The 14,657-nt window shown below is 40.7% G+C and overlaps 2 protein-coding genes across 2 annotated transcripts; both read right to left on the bottom strand.

Annotated features, from left to right (window-relative positions):
- Nucleotides 1-3,657: 3,657 nt before the first annotated feature.
- On the bottom strand, nucleotides 3,658-9,924 carry LOC122029818 (phospholipase D delta-like). The gene is made up of 10 exons (XM_042588952.1): nucleotides 8,908-9,924; nucleotides 8,450-8,566; nucleotides 7,334-7,528; nucleotides 6,195-6,488; nucleotides 6,060-6,128; nucleotides 5,717-5,864; nucleotides 5,177-5,325; nucleotides 4,742-4,912; nucleotides 4,465-4,662; nucleotides 3,658-4,177 (listed from the first exon to the last, which is right to left on the bottom strand). The coding sequence occupies exons 1-10, from the start codon at nucleotides 9,835-9,837 to the stop codon at nucleotides 3,884-3,886; spliced, it is 2,565 nt and encodes an 854-aa protein (XP_042444886.1). The 5' UTR covers nucleotides 9,838-9,924; the 3' UTR covers nucleotides 3,658-3,883.
- Nucleotides 9,925-11,117: 1,193 nt separating this feature from the next.
- Nucleotides 11,118-12,975, bottom strand: LOC122029807 (pentatricopeptide repeat-containing protein At1g20300, mitochondrial-like). Its single transcript, XM_042588942.1, has one exon. It carries the CDS (start codon nucleotides 12,918-12,920, stop codon nucleotides 11,331-11,333), a length of 1,590 nt encoding a protein of 529 aa, XP_042444876.1. The 5' UTR covers nucleotides 12,921-12,975; the 3' UTR covers nucleotides 11,118-11,330.
- Between the last annotated feature and the right edge of the window lie 1,682 nt (nucleotides 12,976-14,657).

The raw sequence follows: 14,657 nt of genomic DNA, 5'->3' as shown, positions 1-14,657 counted from the left end.
TATCGTCGACGAAGTCCTCAACATTATTCGACCGAATGCCCCTTCAAAGCTATCTGAGGCTCCTTCAGCGCCAAGCTTCAAGGCGCCTTCCTTCGCATGGAAGGCACCTCTGTGCCCTTCTGCGCGGACTCTTCGACTAGGCATCTGAGGCCCCTCCACTCGCATATGAGGCGCCACGGGTAATGTTCACCCAAGATATTTTTTGCTCCTTTCGTCTTGTAAAATGTGTTAGTTCAAGAAAACAAAGTATACCCTATAAAATAAAGTTTAACACAATAAAATAAGTAATATTAATTAGACATTGTCTTCCCAAGATCAAGATCTAGTCACGGTCTTAATTTAGACTTCTAAAATGGATCTAAATTGACCTTGCGCCTAAAATCCCTAATTGGGACTCATTTTCATTGGAACTCTCTCCTCCAGTGATTTACCTTACTTGCCATGTAGAATCACTTGACTCCCTCACAGTCCACCAGGTATTCCCGTCAGTTGTTAGGTCGACATATCCAACTGGATTTCGGTCAGCTGTCAGGTCCCGCGGACGTAACCAGACCTTTTGCCAGATATCGGGTCACTCCTTGACCTATATGGACTTCTACACTAGCTATCAGGTCCTCCCGACTTAGTTGTTTTCAGTCTGGTGTCAGACAAGTCAAGTCCTAGTAAAAAGGTTAGATCACAACACATCTAACTTTAATTTACTTGTTATTGATCAAAACTTAGATTTGACCATTGATGTCAGTTGCACCAACAATAGAGTCTACCAGTTGGTCAATGTGAGTTAGAGGATAACAATCTATTGGACCAACTTAGCTGGATTTCCGCCAAATAGCAATCTTTTGGTCAATGTATTAATAGTTTTATATATAGAAATTGGCTAGAACAGTCCTCGACCTTTGTCTAATCACACACTTCCTTTGTGATGAGGATTGCAGCACCACTCCATTCTGCAAGAGGTTGACAGTAAGCAGTTGGAGGAAGACTTCTCTGCAGTAAGCTAGTCAAACTGAGTGAAAGATGGAAACCACAGGATCCAAAACATATCAATTCAAGCATGGACGAATATTATCTAGACTACTATATGTGGTTGCAAATTGAAGGAAGCATATGCTTAGATGCTATGAGTATCTAAGTTGTAACTAAACATGTATCGGAGCTTATACTCAACATTACATGTTTCATTAACATGGATACATAACACATGGGCACTCATTTAAACTCTCTCCTTGAAGAAACAACCTTACACATGAGACAATTTTGATTTAGCGGAACAAAGTTAGAACCTGGCTGCTTATATTCAGTCTATGCAAGACAAGCTTTGATCTTATTAGAAATGATGTATTAACAGTTTTACATAAGAAATTGGCTAAAACAGTCCTCGACTTTGTCTAATCACACACTTCCTTTCTTCTACCATAAATTACTGACTGACTAAAATGTAGGCAATAAAGGGTTTCATCCATTTGTCACTGATGGAATAGACTCTAATCATATCAATACTTGTCTTCTTTTGTCCCCACCTCTTTTCTTCTCCTCGTTCCTTTTGTAAAGATGTATACAGCAATGTATGTCAACTTTGGAGAATTCAATTAAAAAAAGATGGGAAGCCTAGTCTGTACAATTATTGAAGACAAAGAAACAGATTTAAAAAAGTATCGAGCAGAGCAAAAAAAAAACCTTCGACCATCTTATATCCCTGCTCTAGTTATTACAGCAGAGACTAATCAAAAGAAACGTCTTCATAAACATCCACTCCACTAAAACCATCAAAACCATGGTTAGAGCACCAAAAGAAGGATATTAGATATGGGAATAACTCTAGTTGATTAATATTAAGATTATATATACAAGTAAAAGAGTATCAGCTAAGAGGAATAGAAAATAATAACAAAAGAATACGGTTTTAGAATGTTTACAAAAGCAGAATAATTTGTGTAAGCTTCCTAAGGTGAAACTAACCAAGTCTATAATGTTTACAAACAAAGGCAGAATTTGTGTATGCTTGCATGCCAACGTTCACTTTCCGCCCAAAACAATTAACCAAGTCTAAGCCAACGTCGAGAAAAAAGGTGATGGCGAGATATCAGTTGAATTGCTCGCTTTCAATCAACTTTTATATATATATATATATGTGGTGTACAATCCAATGCATATTAATTTTTGACAACCACAGCGCATTGAATCACCTGTGTTTATTTTTGTATCACTTTCTCCCTTCCACTCTTGGTTAAAAAGTTGCAAACGACTCTTACCTCCGAGGACGAAAATAAAAACAATAAAATAAAAAAAATCACATAGAAAATTTTAAGTATTTATTTTAAGGAAAAAATAAACTATTTATACTTTCCATTTTTTAACTATTATAAAATAATAGATAGGCTCATTTAAAAATTCATTCACAGATTATTTTTTAAAATATTGACAGAATGACAGAATGAATTCTCGTCTTTCGTTTCGTGTCTAGGGCTATAAATGAACTAAGCATTCATGAATAAATTTGGTGTTCATCTTGGTAAGAGTTTGTTTTTGTTCGTTCAATATACACAAAATTAATTAAACAAATAATCTTAAACAACTCATTAAACTAAACAAACAAACTTGAACATATACTCATTTAAAAATTCATTCACGGATTATGTTTTAAAATATTGATAGAATGAATTCCCTCCTCTCGTTTCGTGTCTAGGGCTGTAAATGAACCAAACATTCATGAACAAGTTTGTGTTCGGCTTGGTAAGAGTTTGTTTATGTTCATTCAATATACATAAGATTAATTAAACAAACAAGCTTAAACAGCTCGTTAAACTAAACAAACAAATTTGAACACGTGTTCAGCTCATTAACGTTCGTGAATAATGTTCACGAACCATATTCATTAATAAAACTATTTTTAATATGCTAAATAAATAATAAAATAAAATAAAATAAACAATGTTCGTGAACAACGTTCGTGAACAATGTTTACGAATCATATTCATTAATAAAACTCTTTTCAATATGTTAAATAAATAATAAAATAAATAAGTTTAAATTATCAAACTCAATTACCAATTAAACAACTAAAAGTTTCAAACAATCAAATAAGTTTGAATTGAGAGTTCGATAATATTTAAACGAGCTAAACTTGAACCAAACTCGAACCAAGCTCAAGCCAAGCTTGAATTGAAAGCTCGATAACATCTAAATAAGACAAGCTCAAGCTAAGCTTCAAGCATGCTCAAGCTCATAAAAAATAAACCAAACCAAGCTTGAACAATCATTTCAAAAGATTGGTTCATTTTAAGCTTAGTTCGGCTCAGCTCAGCTCAGTTACCTTATCAAATAAGCTTAAACACCCCAAAGCTCAGCTCGTTTGTAACCCTATTCGTGTCAATCAAATCTCTCTCAATAGCACTTCCAATCGTGAGAGGCAACTCGCAGTCATGAGCCATAGGTTGCCCCACGCGACTGCTTCGTGCAGTCGCGAGTTATCGGCAGCCTTGTGCGTTGCTTTGCACAACCGCAAGCTTTTCAAACATTCATCAACGAGAAGAGAAAAAAAAAAAAATTTACCCAATGTCTTCGTTAATCTTTTTTCCATCACATCTTCCATTATCATCTTCCTATATAAAAAAAAAAAGAATACTATATAAGTATTATCACTAACACATTCCATTTTCCATTTTGTTGGTTCTTAATCGTAAGAATTTGGGTAGCAGAAAGTACCAATTGGTGTTCCTGTTTTCTAATGTACACAATAAATGCACAGAAATCTAATTGCAGTAAGTAAATAAACCAACAGAGAGATCAAAAGTCTATTTCTAAAACTTTGCATTAACTAACTATACAACTCTTATTTCCTTTTCTCCAGTTGTTGTATGTGCTGTTGTTGATCTGAGAGAATTTATGTGGTAAGAGTGTCAGGAAGATTTGAAGGAGCTCCTAGAATCTTGCCACCGATGTCTGGAAAACACTCTTGGTTAAGGAGAGGTCCAATTTTTCCATCAGCCTCGACCTTGATAGGGTACTTGAGAATGTGGCCCGTCAACAATGTAGCTTCGTTGGCGGTGTATCGCAACCAGTTATCCTCGGCAATTTGGTTTACGACTTTTACACACTCCATGCTCTCGGGCTCCTCGAAGCGACCATCCGCTGATCCCAGATGCTCTGCCCATAGAGACATCCTATATCCATGTACCTGCAAGATCAGTGAGATACTTGAAAAGTGGAAGGATATGTATTTAATATATGAGATTTACAGTGCGCCAAGCTTACATATGCATGTGGTAAGCTTATTCTGAATTAAAGATTCAGAATGTCTCACCCAAATTATAGGAAAAAAGGCAAGCAATTTCTACAATTTGGATGCATTATCGAATGGGAAAAAAATCAATAGATCAACAAAATTAAGATAATTTTGATGCCAATTTGATGGGGTAAAGAAAAGGGAGAAGGAAAGGTCGGTAGTATGTGATCATCACCAACCTGGCCCTTTGGATGCCTTGTCTTCTCAGCCCATGTATTATGAGGTTGGTATGCACCCATAGCTATTTCGGTGTCTCTTGAACCAGCCATAGATCTTTGATTGATATTAGCTGAACCAATTATCACATATTCATCATCTACAATCATCCCTTTTGCGTGAACATATATCATGAATCGACGAAATTTTTGCGCTAATGCCTGGGGACATTCAAGATGGAACATGTCAATAACAATCTTCTAAGACAATGAATAGAATAAAAGTACTTTTATACAGTACCACAGGACTTCTGTCGGAAGATTCACAATTTAACTGCAAGTTATTATTTGGCAATTCTTCGCACTTTCCAAGACAATAGAAATTAAGATAGTCTTGTGGATGTGCATCTTCAATATTAACATCTTTAAGTTCCTTTGCAATAATTTCATACATCATCTGCATTGTCTGGCTCTGGAATAAAAATAAAAAACAGGTAAAGTTTCATAAAAATTAGAAATAGGAGGAAATGCGATCAACTCAAACAAGCAAGAAATACATTTTTATTAATCTGAATTAGTTGATGAATATTATACAGCACATTGATGATAGTGCATGAACATTGCAGTCCATGAACAAAGTTGCCTTTTTTTGTATAAAAACTCAATAGATCAACATACATTATTTCAATTCAAAAAACTAAACTATCAAAAACATTTTTTGAACAGGTCGGTGTACCTGCCAAAAGAGGATTTCTTGCACAGTAAAAGAAGAAGGATCTCCTTCAGGCCACATAGGTATAACCACATATACAGCAAATCGTTCTTTGGCTCTAATCTTTCTAGCAATTTTCAATGCTATCTCCATAGGTATCAGATTATCAGCACCTGTTAATTCCACAAAAAAAAAAAAAAAATCCTCAACCATAAAAGTCATGGCAGTTAAATTGGATGTATTGTTCCTATCCAGTGTTGATAGGAAATTCGGCACATCTAAATGATTGTTCATTGAGACTGCAGGATTCAACCGCCATCAATGAGACGGGAAGTTGATATTAGTGGGGATCAGAACACTTGTTTAATCATAGTACTTGATTCTCTCAGTAACCTTTAGATAAAGCTATTAATGAGAAATATATCTTAAAAAGCATGCGAGAAGGGCGAGGTTCCATATATTGGATACCAAATACAAACAACTACTTCTTTATAAGAAACCCAGAAAAATGTAAGATTCTCACATGCTGGATGAAAATACTACTAAAATTGGAAGAAGGCAAACCTGAATTTTTATAAGATGGCCAGGCATAAGAAGAACCCAGAAAATACTGATTCTCAATATATATGAAGTGTTTTGCAGATCTGATTGCCCTCACATATGCTGTGTGGATGCTTTGATCAATGATCAAATTCTTTTGACAAACTAAGTTCTGAAAAAAATAGTAAAAAATAGGTGAGATAAGATTTAATTTGTCGGAACTACTATTGTAAGAAAAAGAAATGAGATGATGCCACTATATTTAGAAATAAAATATTCATCCAAGAAATTTAGAACAATTGATACGAGTCCAACATTTAAAAATTGAGCCAGTATAATGAATAATATGCTATGACAAAAAACTAACCTCTTCTTGGGCATTTTGGGGATTCTTTGGAAATCCTTTTACTGATCCAGAGTCTATAGAGCGAAAAATCTGGAAACTTAAAATTCAGCAATTAACAACATATGAAAAACTCTTAAATAACTGAATTTGTACAACCTGAACATGCCAGTGATTAGAATCCTCTTCCCTAGAAACCCATAAACTTGGATCATCATTTGAAACCATAGCTGAAGGACTAACTATCCATGAGATCCTTTCAAGCTTTATTAGAGAATCATCATGCCAACGTGCCACTTTTTCTTTAATACGGAGGCCGAATTCCCGCTTAGTTGCCTTACGCCAGCGTTGTTCAAAATTTTCCAGCACATCATATGCAGCAGGACCTTCAATCCTGCAGTGTTGATCATGCCATGGCTCCCTTGGTCCATTAGTTTCTACCTCTGGATGCCCCTAATTAAAATGGATTAGGAAGCACAAACCAAAGGAACATGGAAAACTAGTGTATAATCAATGGGATTATTCACCCAAAAAATATATCAATGGGATTGCCAAATTTGATGTACAATAAAACAACAGAAATACAAAATATTGAGATTTTTTCAACAGTCATTTTGTTCAAGATAATTGAAAACAACTCTATTCTTCTACAACTCAATTAACAGAAGTATGGAATACCACAATGATTAGTCTTATCATTGATGCCCAAGTTTGTTGTTCAGTGTGACAAATGTTTCAATTAAGTTTTTTCTATAGTTCTACACAAACATATTTTTCATGCAGACAAGTATGAACCCATAATCAGAAATACTTCCTGCAATGTTTTTTATTCATGCAGAACCTAACAATGGAGAAAAATTGGTGGCGAAATAAAATAACTTCCTGCTGATATACTTGTGGACAGCAGGTACTACCCCATATGAATTTGTTAGGGCAATGAGACAGTAAAAGATAAAACCACTTCCTGGATAACCACACAAATACAGGTTGACCTTGAGTTACTTTGTTGCAACCTTGGTGCTTCATGATTATGTGAAAATAAATTAGCATTTTAAATCCTAATTTCATCTCAGGAGAACATATACAACAAGGTTATAAGATGTTAAAACCACTCGAGTTGTAATCAAAGACATAGACAACTTATAGTTTCGGAAAATGAATTATTATTTGAAAGCTTAGTGCCATTGTCAAGAGAACACATACAACAATGAAGTCAATGAGCTAAGAGGGTCTTAATGTTGAAGTAGAAAAACCAATGAGGTTTTCAATTGAAATAACAAAATGAAAAATATACTCACAAAAAATGTGGGATTATGAAAATCATTAGAGAAGACGCTATAAAGATCATTAAAAAGTCTATGCTCCGGTGTATCATAACGTCCATCACAAAGATCCAAGCCTCCTAGGAAAGCAGTTATTTTCCGTTTATTCCCTAAAAACTGTGTATCAACAAGTACACATTTCTGGTGGTGTGTAAAGATAGAACCAACTACCTGATGAAGAAGTACTACTAGGTAAGTAGATAATGAAAAATTTTAACTAATCAAAAAGAGAACTTGTCAAATTCTTTAACTAATAAAAAAGAGGGCTTGCCAAATTTTCATTTGAAAACAACATGATAAATAAAAGAGCATATCAGGAATTAATAATTTTGTTTGAATGATATAACTTGCCAATTTTGTTTGCTGTATCTTCTTTTCAATTATTAACCTACTTGTCGATTTTAAATTGTGTTTACTTAACAATTTTAAACAAAAACAAAAATATATAAAGGGATCACATACAAAGGAACCAATTAAAGAAACATGCATGCAGAACCAGAAGAATTAACTAAATAACAAAATACCACACATGCAATCTAACTGCAGAAAGACACTGATTGTTGTAAAATTGATATGCAAAGTTAAAAAAAGTTGGCTTGTATCTGATATTTATAGCTGCTTTAGACTTTTCTTACTTCATATATTTATCTCAATTCCTCTTTCTTATTATCCATCGATAGAATTGAATACTTCAAAAACACTAAGCGTAGATTGTTTTTAATTGAGCATAGTTCCAATCACAAGTATGTTAATTTTGTTAAAGTTTTAGCGTATAAAAAGTAAATTGTGAGAATATTACTACCCATTTTGGATAAGTATCCAGTTGCATCTCGAGAGTTACAATCAAATTAGTCAGTTGCAATCCAATAAACTGAATGTATTGAGAAATAAAATTCATCCACATCAACAATGATATAGCTCCAGGAGATCAATGTTTGAACTTTGAACAGTTATACTGACTATGCTTTCTAATGATGAATGGAGGCCAAAAGACTCATAGTTCAATAGTAAAACATTTTGTAACACCAAATGGGATCCTCACATATCCTTTTAATTCAGGGGGAAACCCATATTTATGGTGCTAAAACATACCTGCCGCTTGAAAATGCTAAGCTTGCTGCTTGCATAACGAGGTGTCAAGACACAGATGACAGAGGAATGCTTGAAAAACTTTCGGGTTTCTTCATCATGAGTTTGCATAACTCCTTCCTGACAAAGTAAACCAAGCACATGAAGTGTATTGTAGCCAAGAATCACCAGAATTCCAGATAATGACTTTTAAGTCGTATCATAAACCTGTTATATTGATTGATATAATAGCTACCTGTCATCTATTGCTTACTCGTGGAACAAAAACATATAACTTCTAAAATTTATTCAACATCCCCACATCTGCAATGAACCATAGGCAATCTTGAATGCACATTTTCAACCTCCCATTTAAACTCGGAAATCAAGAAACAATATCTTCGTTCATGTGATTTTAAATGTATAAAATGCATGGTGAAGTTAGTTTAAGTTACCTAAAGAAAATTCAGTCTTGCTCTTACCATCTTGAAACAAAATTTTTGGTGTGAAGTCTTGTCGTCCCAAACTAGCATACAGACCCGAACTCCCTCCTGCGATTTGTACTTGAGTAGATCGCCCAGTGTGAGCTGCCCTGCATTTGGAAGCGGCCGTGTTGGCTCCCTCACCAGCTTCACCTCGTGATATATCGACCAACCGACGAGATAAATCAAGTGATGCGCCTCAAGAATGGCATGGCAGATGTCCTCCCAGCATTTTTCGCGCTCAAAGACGGCTCCATCTTCAAGCTTGATGCCGGGGAGCTCCCCGTCTCTGACATGGGCGTCCTGGTAAAGCGTGGCGGAGCACCCCCTCCGCACGGGGAAGTACGCATTCCGAACCCCGCTCTTCTGGGGGTCCCCGGCGATGCCGTGGCGGTAATCAATGGTCAGCTCGACGGGCGTGAACTGGAGGGACACGCGGAGGGCGGTGTCGGGCTTCGGCGGCCGTCCACTCGGGGCAATCACAGGTAACCACTCTTCCATCGCCTCGCCCGAGGCGAGCTGCGAGGCGGGAATGGTGACGGTACCGATGATCTGGGCGCCGAACAGGTGGTCGTCCTTGACATGGAAGATGAGGGCGGAGGCGGAGTGGGCGAGGGGAATCTTGAAGTGCTCGCCCCAGACGGGGCAATGGGAGTTGCGAATGACGCGGGTGCGGGCGATGATGGCGCCAGCGACGGAGGCGGTGACATAGGGGTCGGAGGTGGCGATCTTATTCTCGAGGCGGGGATGACCGGCGGGGGCGGGGAGAGAGTTCGATCCGCCGCTGGGGAGCCCGGAAGCGCAGGGGGTGATGCAGCAGCGGAGGAACCGGGAGACGATGTCCATGTTGGGGAGGTGGCGGGCGCCGTGCACGGTGATGTCGAGGTCGCCGTGGAGTAGAACGGTGTCGTCGCGATGGAGGGAGCTCATGGCGGCAGCGGAGCGAGAAGGGAAGAAGGCGTTGAAGATGTGAACGCTGAAGAAGAAGAGGAAATTTGGGGAAGCGGTGGAGTTTTGTGCTGTGGAGCAAAGGCCAAAAATGAGAGGAGAAATAACGGTCGGCCCCTGAGTGGCTCGCGCATGGAGATTCGCGCACGTCTCTTGATCAAGAACAGTGCAAAATTCTTGAAAACCGAGGGAGAGGGTTAGTTAGTTAGTTATTTGATTGGGCTGGGCCCACAAAGTGAGGGGAACCCAAGGCACGAATCTTGGCGTTGCAACTGGCGGGTACACGAAGACTCACTAGATGATTTCTTTACTTCTTGCTCTATATTCTTGACCTCTTCTTCGATGAAGTAATGCTTAATGCTCTGTTTATTTGAAATGACGAGTTTAGAAATCAATGAACGTTTTCCGTAGAGAAAATTTTTCATCCTTTACTTTATAAGGAAGGACGGAATAATCATTCTTTTTGTTATTTACTTCTTATTAAATAATAGACGGATAGATTCTTAAATCCATCAGATCATATTTTTAGTTTTTTTTCATCCTCTCAAAATCAAATAGAAAGCTCAATCCGTCCTCTACTCACATGTGTTGGTATCATCTCCGTCATCACCCTCCTTACTATCTTCTCCTCTGAGCCTTTTCTCCCCCTCCTCCTTCCGTTCTCGTCCACCTCCAATCAATCCAACCTACAACTCTTTCCTCTGCTTATCCTCCTGTGTCACCGTCACCAACACCTCCACGCTCACAAGTGACTAGCCCGCGAGCAGGTGAGCTGCCTCGCTCTTGCCCATGAGAAAGCAAGCAAGCGGGCATCCTCATGCTCACAGGCGACTTGCCCATGAGTAGGCGGGTGGCTTTGCGCTAGCCCACGAGCAGGCTGCTTGATCGCGAGTAGGTTGCTGGTCGTGAGCAGGCAGACGACTGTGAGCAAGCGAACATTCAGGCACTCGCTTGCGAGCAAGCGGTGGCTAGGGGGGTTTGCCCATGAGCAAGCTGTAGGGGATGCTCGCCTGTGAGTAGTTGGCTGGAGGAGCTCGCCTACGAGCAAGCGGTTGGGGGTGGTCGCCCAATTTTTTTTTTTTTTATTTCTCTCTTCTGTCTTCTTTTTTCGTCATCCATCCATTGCCTTTCTCTTCCTTTTGTTACCCATCTATTGCCCTTCTCTTCCTTCGTTTCGAAGGATTTCCTTTCTCCATGCATGCCTCGAGTAAACATTGCATAAGGGGCTGCAAATGATTCGACTAATTTATGAGCCAACACTATCGATCAAACCTCGATAAGGATTTAAAAAACAAGTTCGAACAAGCTCTATAAGAAGAATGTCAAGATTTTGAAACAATCAAGCTCAGCTCCTTGACAGCCTTATGATACGTCTGCATCCATAGAGCTACAACAAATTCTTTTATCCCACAGCTTGCATTTGAAAAGGGCTGAACTTCAGTGAATTATAATATCGGTAGTACGACATTGTCTCCTCATGTAGGCCGGGCAATGAAACCGTGCTCGATCATCTTCCCCTCGATCTCTTCATGCTTTGTCAGCTGCCCTACACTCTGCAGCAAAGCCATTACTGTTTTATAGGCAGGAGCTGCCGGCTTGAGGCATTTTTCCTCTAGCATCTCTTTCATCAACACGTAAGCTTGCTTCCAATGGCCTTTCTTGCAAAATGCTGTAATCAGCACACTGTACGTATTCGCATTTGGCTCCACACCTTCCTTCTCCATCTCCTTCTTCATCCTCTGCACCATGTCCATTGAATTCTCCTTGCTGAATAACTCCATGAGCAAGTTATAAGTAACTGTGTTAGGCTTGCTTCCGAGCTCCCTCATCCGTTCGTATAATCTGTGCGCTGCATTAATATTTCCGAGATCGAGAATGCAGCGAAACATGGGATTGAAGGACAGGCAGTCTGGAGTGCAGCCTCCTGCAGTCATTTGGTTGAGTAGTTTGAGTGCAGCATCAAGATTCTTCTGGCCCTTGGTGCAGTGGGATTCAATCAATAAATTGTAGGTGATAACATCGGGCTCGCAGCCTAATCGCTTCATCTGGTTTTTGACCTGCAGAACCTGCTCCGGCCGCCTTGCTTTGACGTGGGCGCGCATCAGGCTGTTGAAAGTTGCGGTATTGGGGGGGCACCCAGCGTCAATCATCTGGCAAAGAAGCTCATTTGCGCGAGGCATCTGCTCTGCGCGGCACATTGCATCAATCACTGCAGTGTAAGTATACACATTGGGTGAAATTCCGCTGGTGGCCATCTCAGCAAAGACACGCTCTGCCTCATCGAGCTTTCCGGCACGGCACCAAGCATGGACGAGGGAGGAGTAGATCACGACGTCAGGCGGAAACCGGTGCTTGTGGGCGTCGAAGAGTGACTGGGCCTTGGCGGCTTGGCGCTTCTTGGAGAGGACAGCGAGGAGGGAGGAAAATGTAGTCGCATCGGGTTCACAGCCGTAGTCTGGCATGCGGAGCAAAGCCTCGGTGGCATCGTCCGGGAGATCGGCGCGAACATATCGGCGGATCAAGATGGAGAATGTCTGGTTGGCGATGGGGATTCCCAAAGCGCGCATTTTGTCGAGCAGGTGCCAGGCGATGTCGAAGTGGTGGTGTTTGCCACAGAAGTTGATCATTGCCACAAAGGGAGCGGCGGAAGGAGAGGGTGCTGAGGGGAGGGAGGAGGCGGCGAGCCACCAGTTGAAAAAGGCGAGAGTTTGGTGGAAGGGGGCGCCGTGGTGGAGGAAAGCGCAGCGGTTGATAAGGTGGGCGGCGAGGGAAGGGGAAGGAGGAGAAGGTGAGAGTATGGAGAAGGAGGAGGAGAGGGAGGAGATGGTGAGGTCCGGCGGCGGCGGAGGAGGCGAAGCGCTGGGGTTGGCGCGGCGGTGATCTCTGATGAGGGTATAGAGGTTCTCGAGGAGTTGGGACTTAACGGCAGAGATGGGGGTGGCGACAGATGGGAGGGTGGTGATGGCGTTGTCGACGGCAACGGAGGTAGTAAAGCTGCAGCGGCGATCGAGGTGCAGACGCCGTAGAAAAAAAGGTGGAAGCTTTGGTTTGAGCAGGGAGGCCATGGCGTCTACCGGTCAGCGAGGGGAGGCGTCGAGGTAGGGTTTGGGTTCTGCGGTTTCGAATTTATATAAAAAATAAACAATGTTCAATTTACTACAAAATTTGCCTTAACTTATAGGATAATTTTAAAATACCCCTCCCCAAAACAAATTATACCCCATTGTTCTCTATTTCTTATTATATAATTATTTATATTTAATAAATTTTATTTTATTATTACTAATCGAGTTATTTTTAGACTTCCTCATATGATGTACATATTGATCATAATTTCATATCATCTAATTGAAGTATTTATTGGTCGTCTAAATATATGTTTGTACTATCTTAAACATGTCTCTCGAAGTTTTTCTCAATAGGCATGATCCTGCTCTAAGACTTTCGATGAATAAGCCACCGGTGAGCTGTCTGAAATGTTAACGAAGTCATCATGACTAGGAGGAAGGTGAGGTCGAACTATTTTCTGGGTTGATGGAGTTGTTGAGTATGGAGAGTGGTGAGCCCTCAGAGATGCCTGAGGAGTTGTAGAAGGGTGTCACCATTGTTAGGGTTGCAAGGTTGCAAACATAGTCCCACATTGAAAACACATGGAAAAGATCATCTCTTTATAAGAGAAAAAGATATCTCCATTGGGATGAGGCTTTTTGAGAAGAGCCCAAGAGCAAAACCATGAGGGCTTAAGCCCAAAGTAGACAATATCATATCATTGTGGAGATATCTAAATTCTTTTCGATCTTACAATTGGTATCAGAGCCCTGACTGCCAGAAGGTTTAACCACCGACTGTGCACAAAAGCTATGGTCTGATTGAGTCATGTGGGTACAATAACCTCGAACAAAGAAAGTAGGATCCTTCGAATCAAGAGGACCAGACACCAGGCAGGAAGTCCTAGTAGGTCGGGTGGACCGAGGGGCAGGAAGCCCTGATGGGTTGAGGATCGGACGTGAGAAGCATGTGGTCCTTTGTTTGAGGGGAAGATTGTTGGGGTTGCAAGGTTACAAACATAGTCCCACATTGAAAACACATAGGAAAGATCATCTTTTTATAAAAGAAAATTAAAGATATCTCCATTGGCATGAGACCTTTTGAGAAGAGCCCAAGAGCAAAACCATGAGGGCTTAAGCCCAAAGTGGACAATATCATACCATTATGGAGATATCTAAATTCTTTTCGATCCTACAACCATGAGCTGAAGGGAGAACAGAATCATCTGGAGAGCTTGCGAGGAGCAGAGGAGCGAAGGAGAGGGTTAGAATGGAGGTAAGGGGTGCGGAGAGCTTGCAAGGAGCAGAGGAGCGAAGGAGAGGGTTAGAATGGAGGTAAGGGGTGCCCCCACCTTGTCCACGCTGACGCTCAATTCGATCTTCTGCGTGGGAGATGAAGAAGATGAACGGTAATAGGTCCATGGAAATAGATGCGTGCAAATATGTATGTGTACCTCCATCCATGAGAGTGGACACTTTTATAACAAAAAGGAGTGGGTTGCATGGAAAGTTGGATCAATGGGGCGACAGAGTGGCAGCAAGGGCTCGGAGGTAGAGCGTGGTAGGAGCATGCAGTGGCGAAGGCTCCGAAGGTCGGAGGGCTTCGAGAAGAGGAGCGCGATAGGAGCGTGCGGCAACGAGGGATCCAGAGGTTAAAGGGCTTCGAGAGCCAGAGCATGGCAAAGGCGTGCGGCAGTGAGGGGGCCGGAGGGCGGAGGGCGGAGGGCTTTGAGAGGCGAAGCGCGCGACAACAAG

The sequence above is a fragment of the Zingiber officinale genome, chromosome 1A (genome assembly GCF_018446385.1).
Source record: "Zingiber officinale cultivar Zhangliang chromosome 1A, Zo_v1.1, whole genome shotgun sequence".
Lineage (NCBI taxonomy): Eukaryota > Viridiplantae > Streptophyta > Magnoliopsida > Zingiberales > Zingiberaceae > Zingiber > Zingiber officinale.
Note: the sequence above shows the minus strand (reverse complement) of the source record. Positions and strands in the feature narration are given on the sequence as shown.

Coding starts and splice junctions, on each gene's coding strand:
- LOC122029818 (XM_042588952.1), bottom strand. CDS start 9,837: ATGAGCTCCCTCCATCGCGACGACACCGTTCTACTCCACGGCGACCTC. Junction 8,567..8,907: donor AAAAATTTTGTTTCAAGATG/GTAAGAGCAAGA, acceptor TTACTTTGTCAG/GAAGGAGTTATGCAAACTCA. Junction 5,326..5,716: donor GCCATCTTATAAAAATTCAG/GTTTGCCTTCTT, acceptor TGGAATTAACAG/GTGCTGATAATCTGATACCT.
- LOC122029807 (XM_042588942.1), bottom strand. CDS start 12,920: ATGGCCTCCCTGCTCAAACCAAAGCTTCCACCTTTTTTTCTACGGCGT.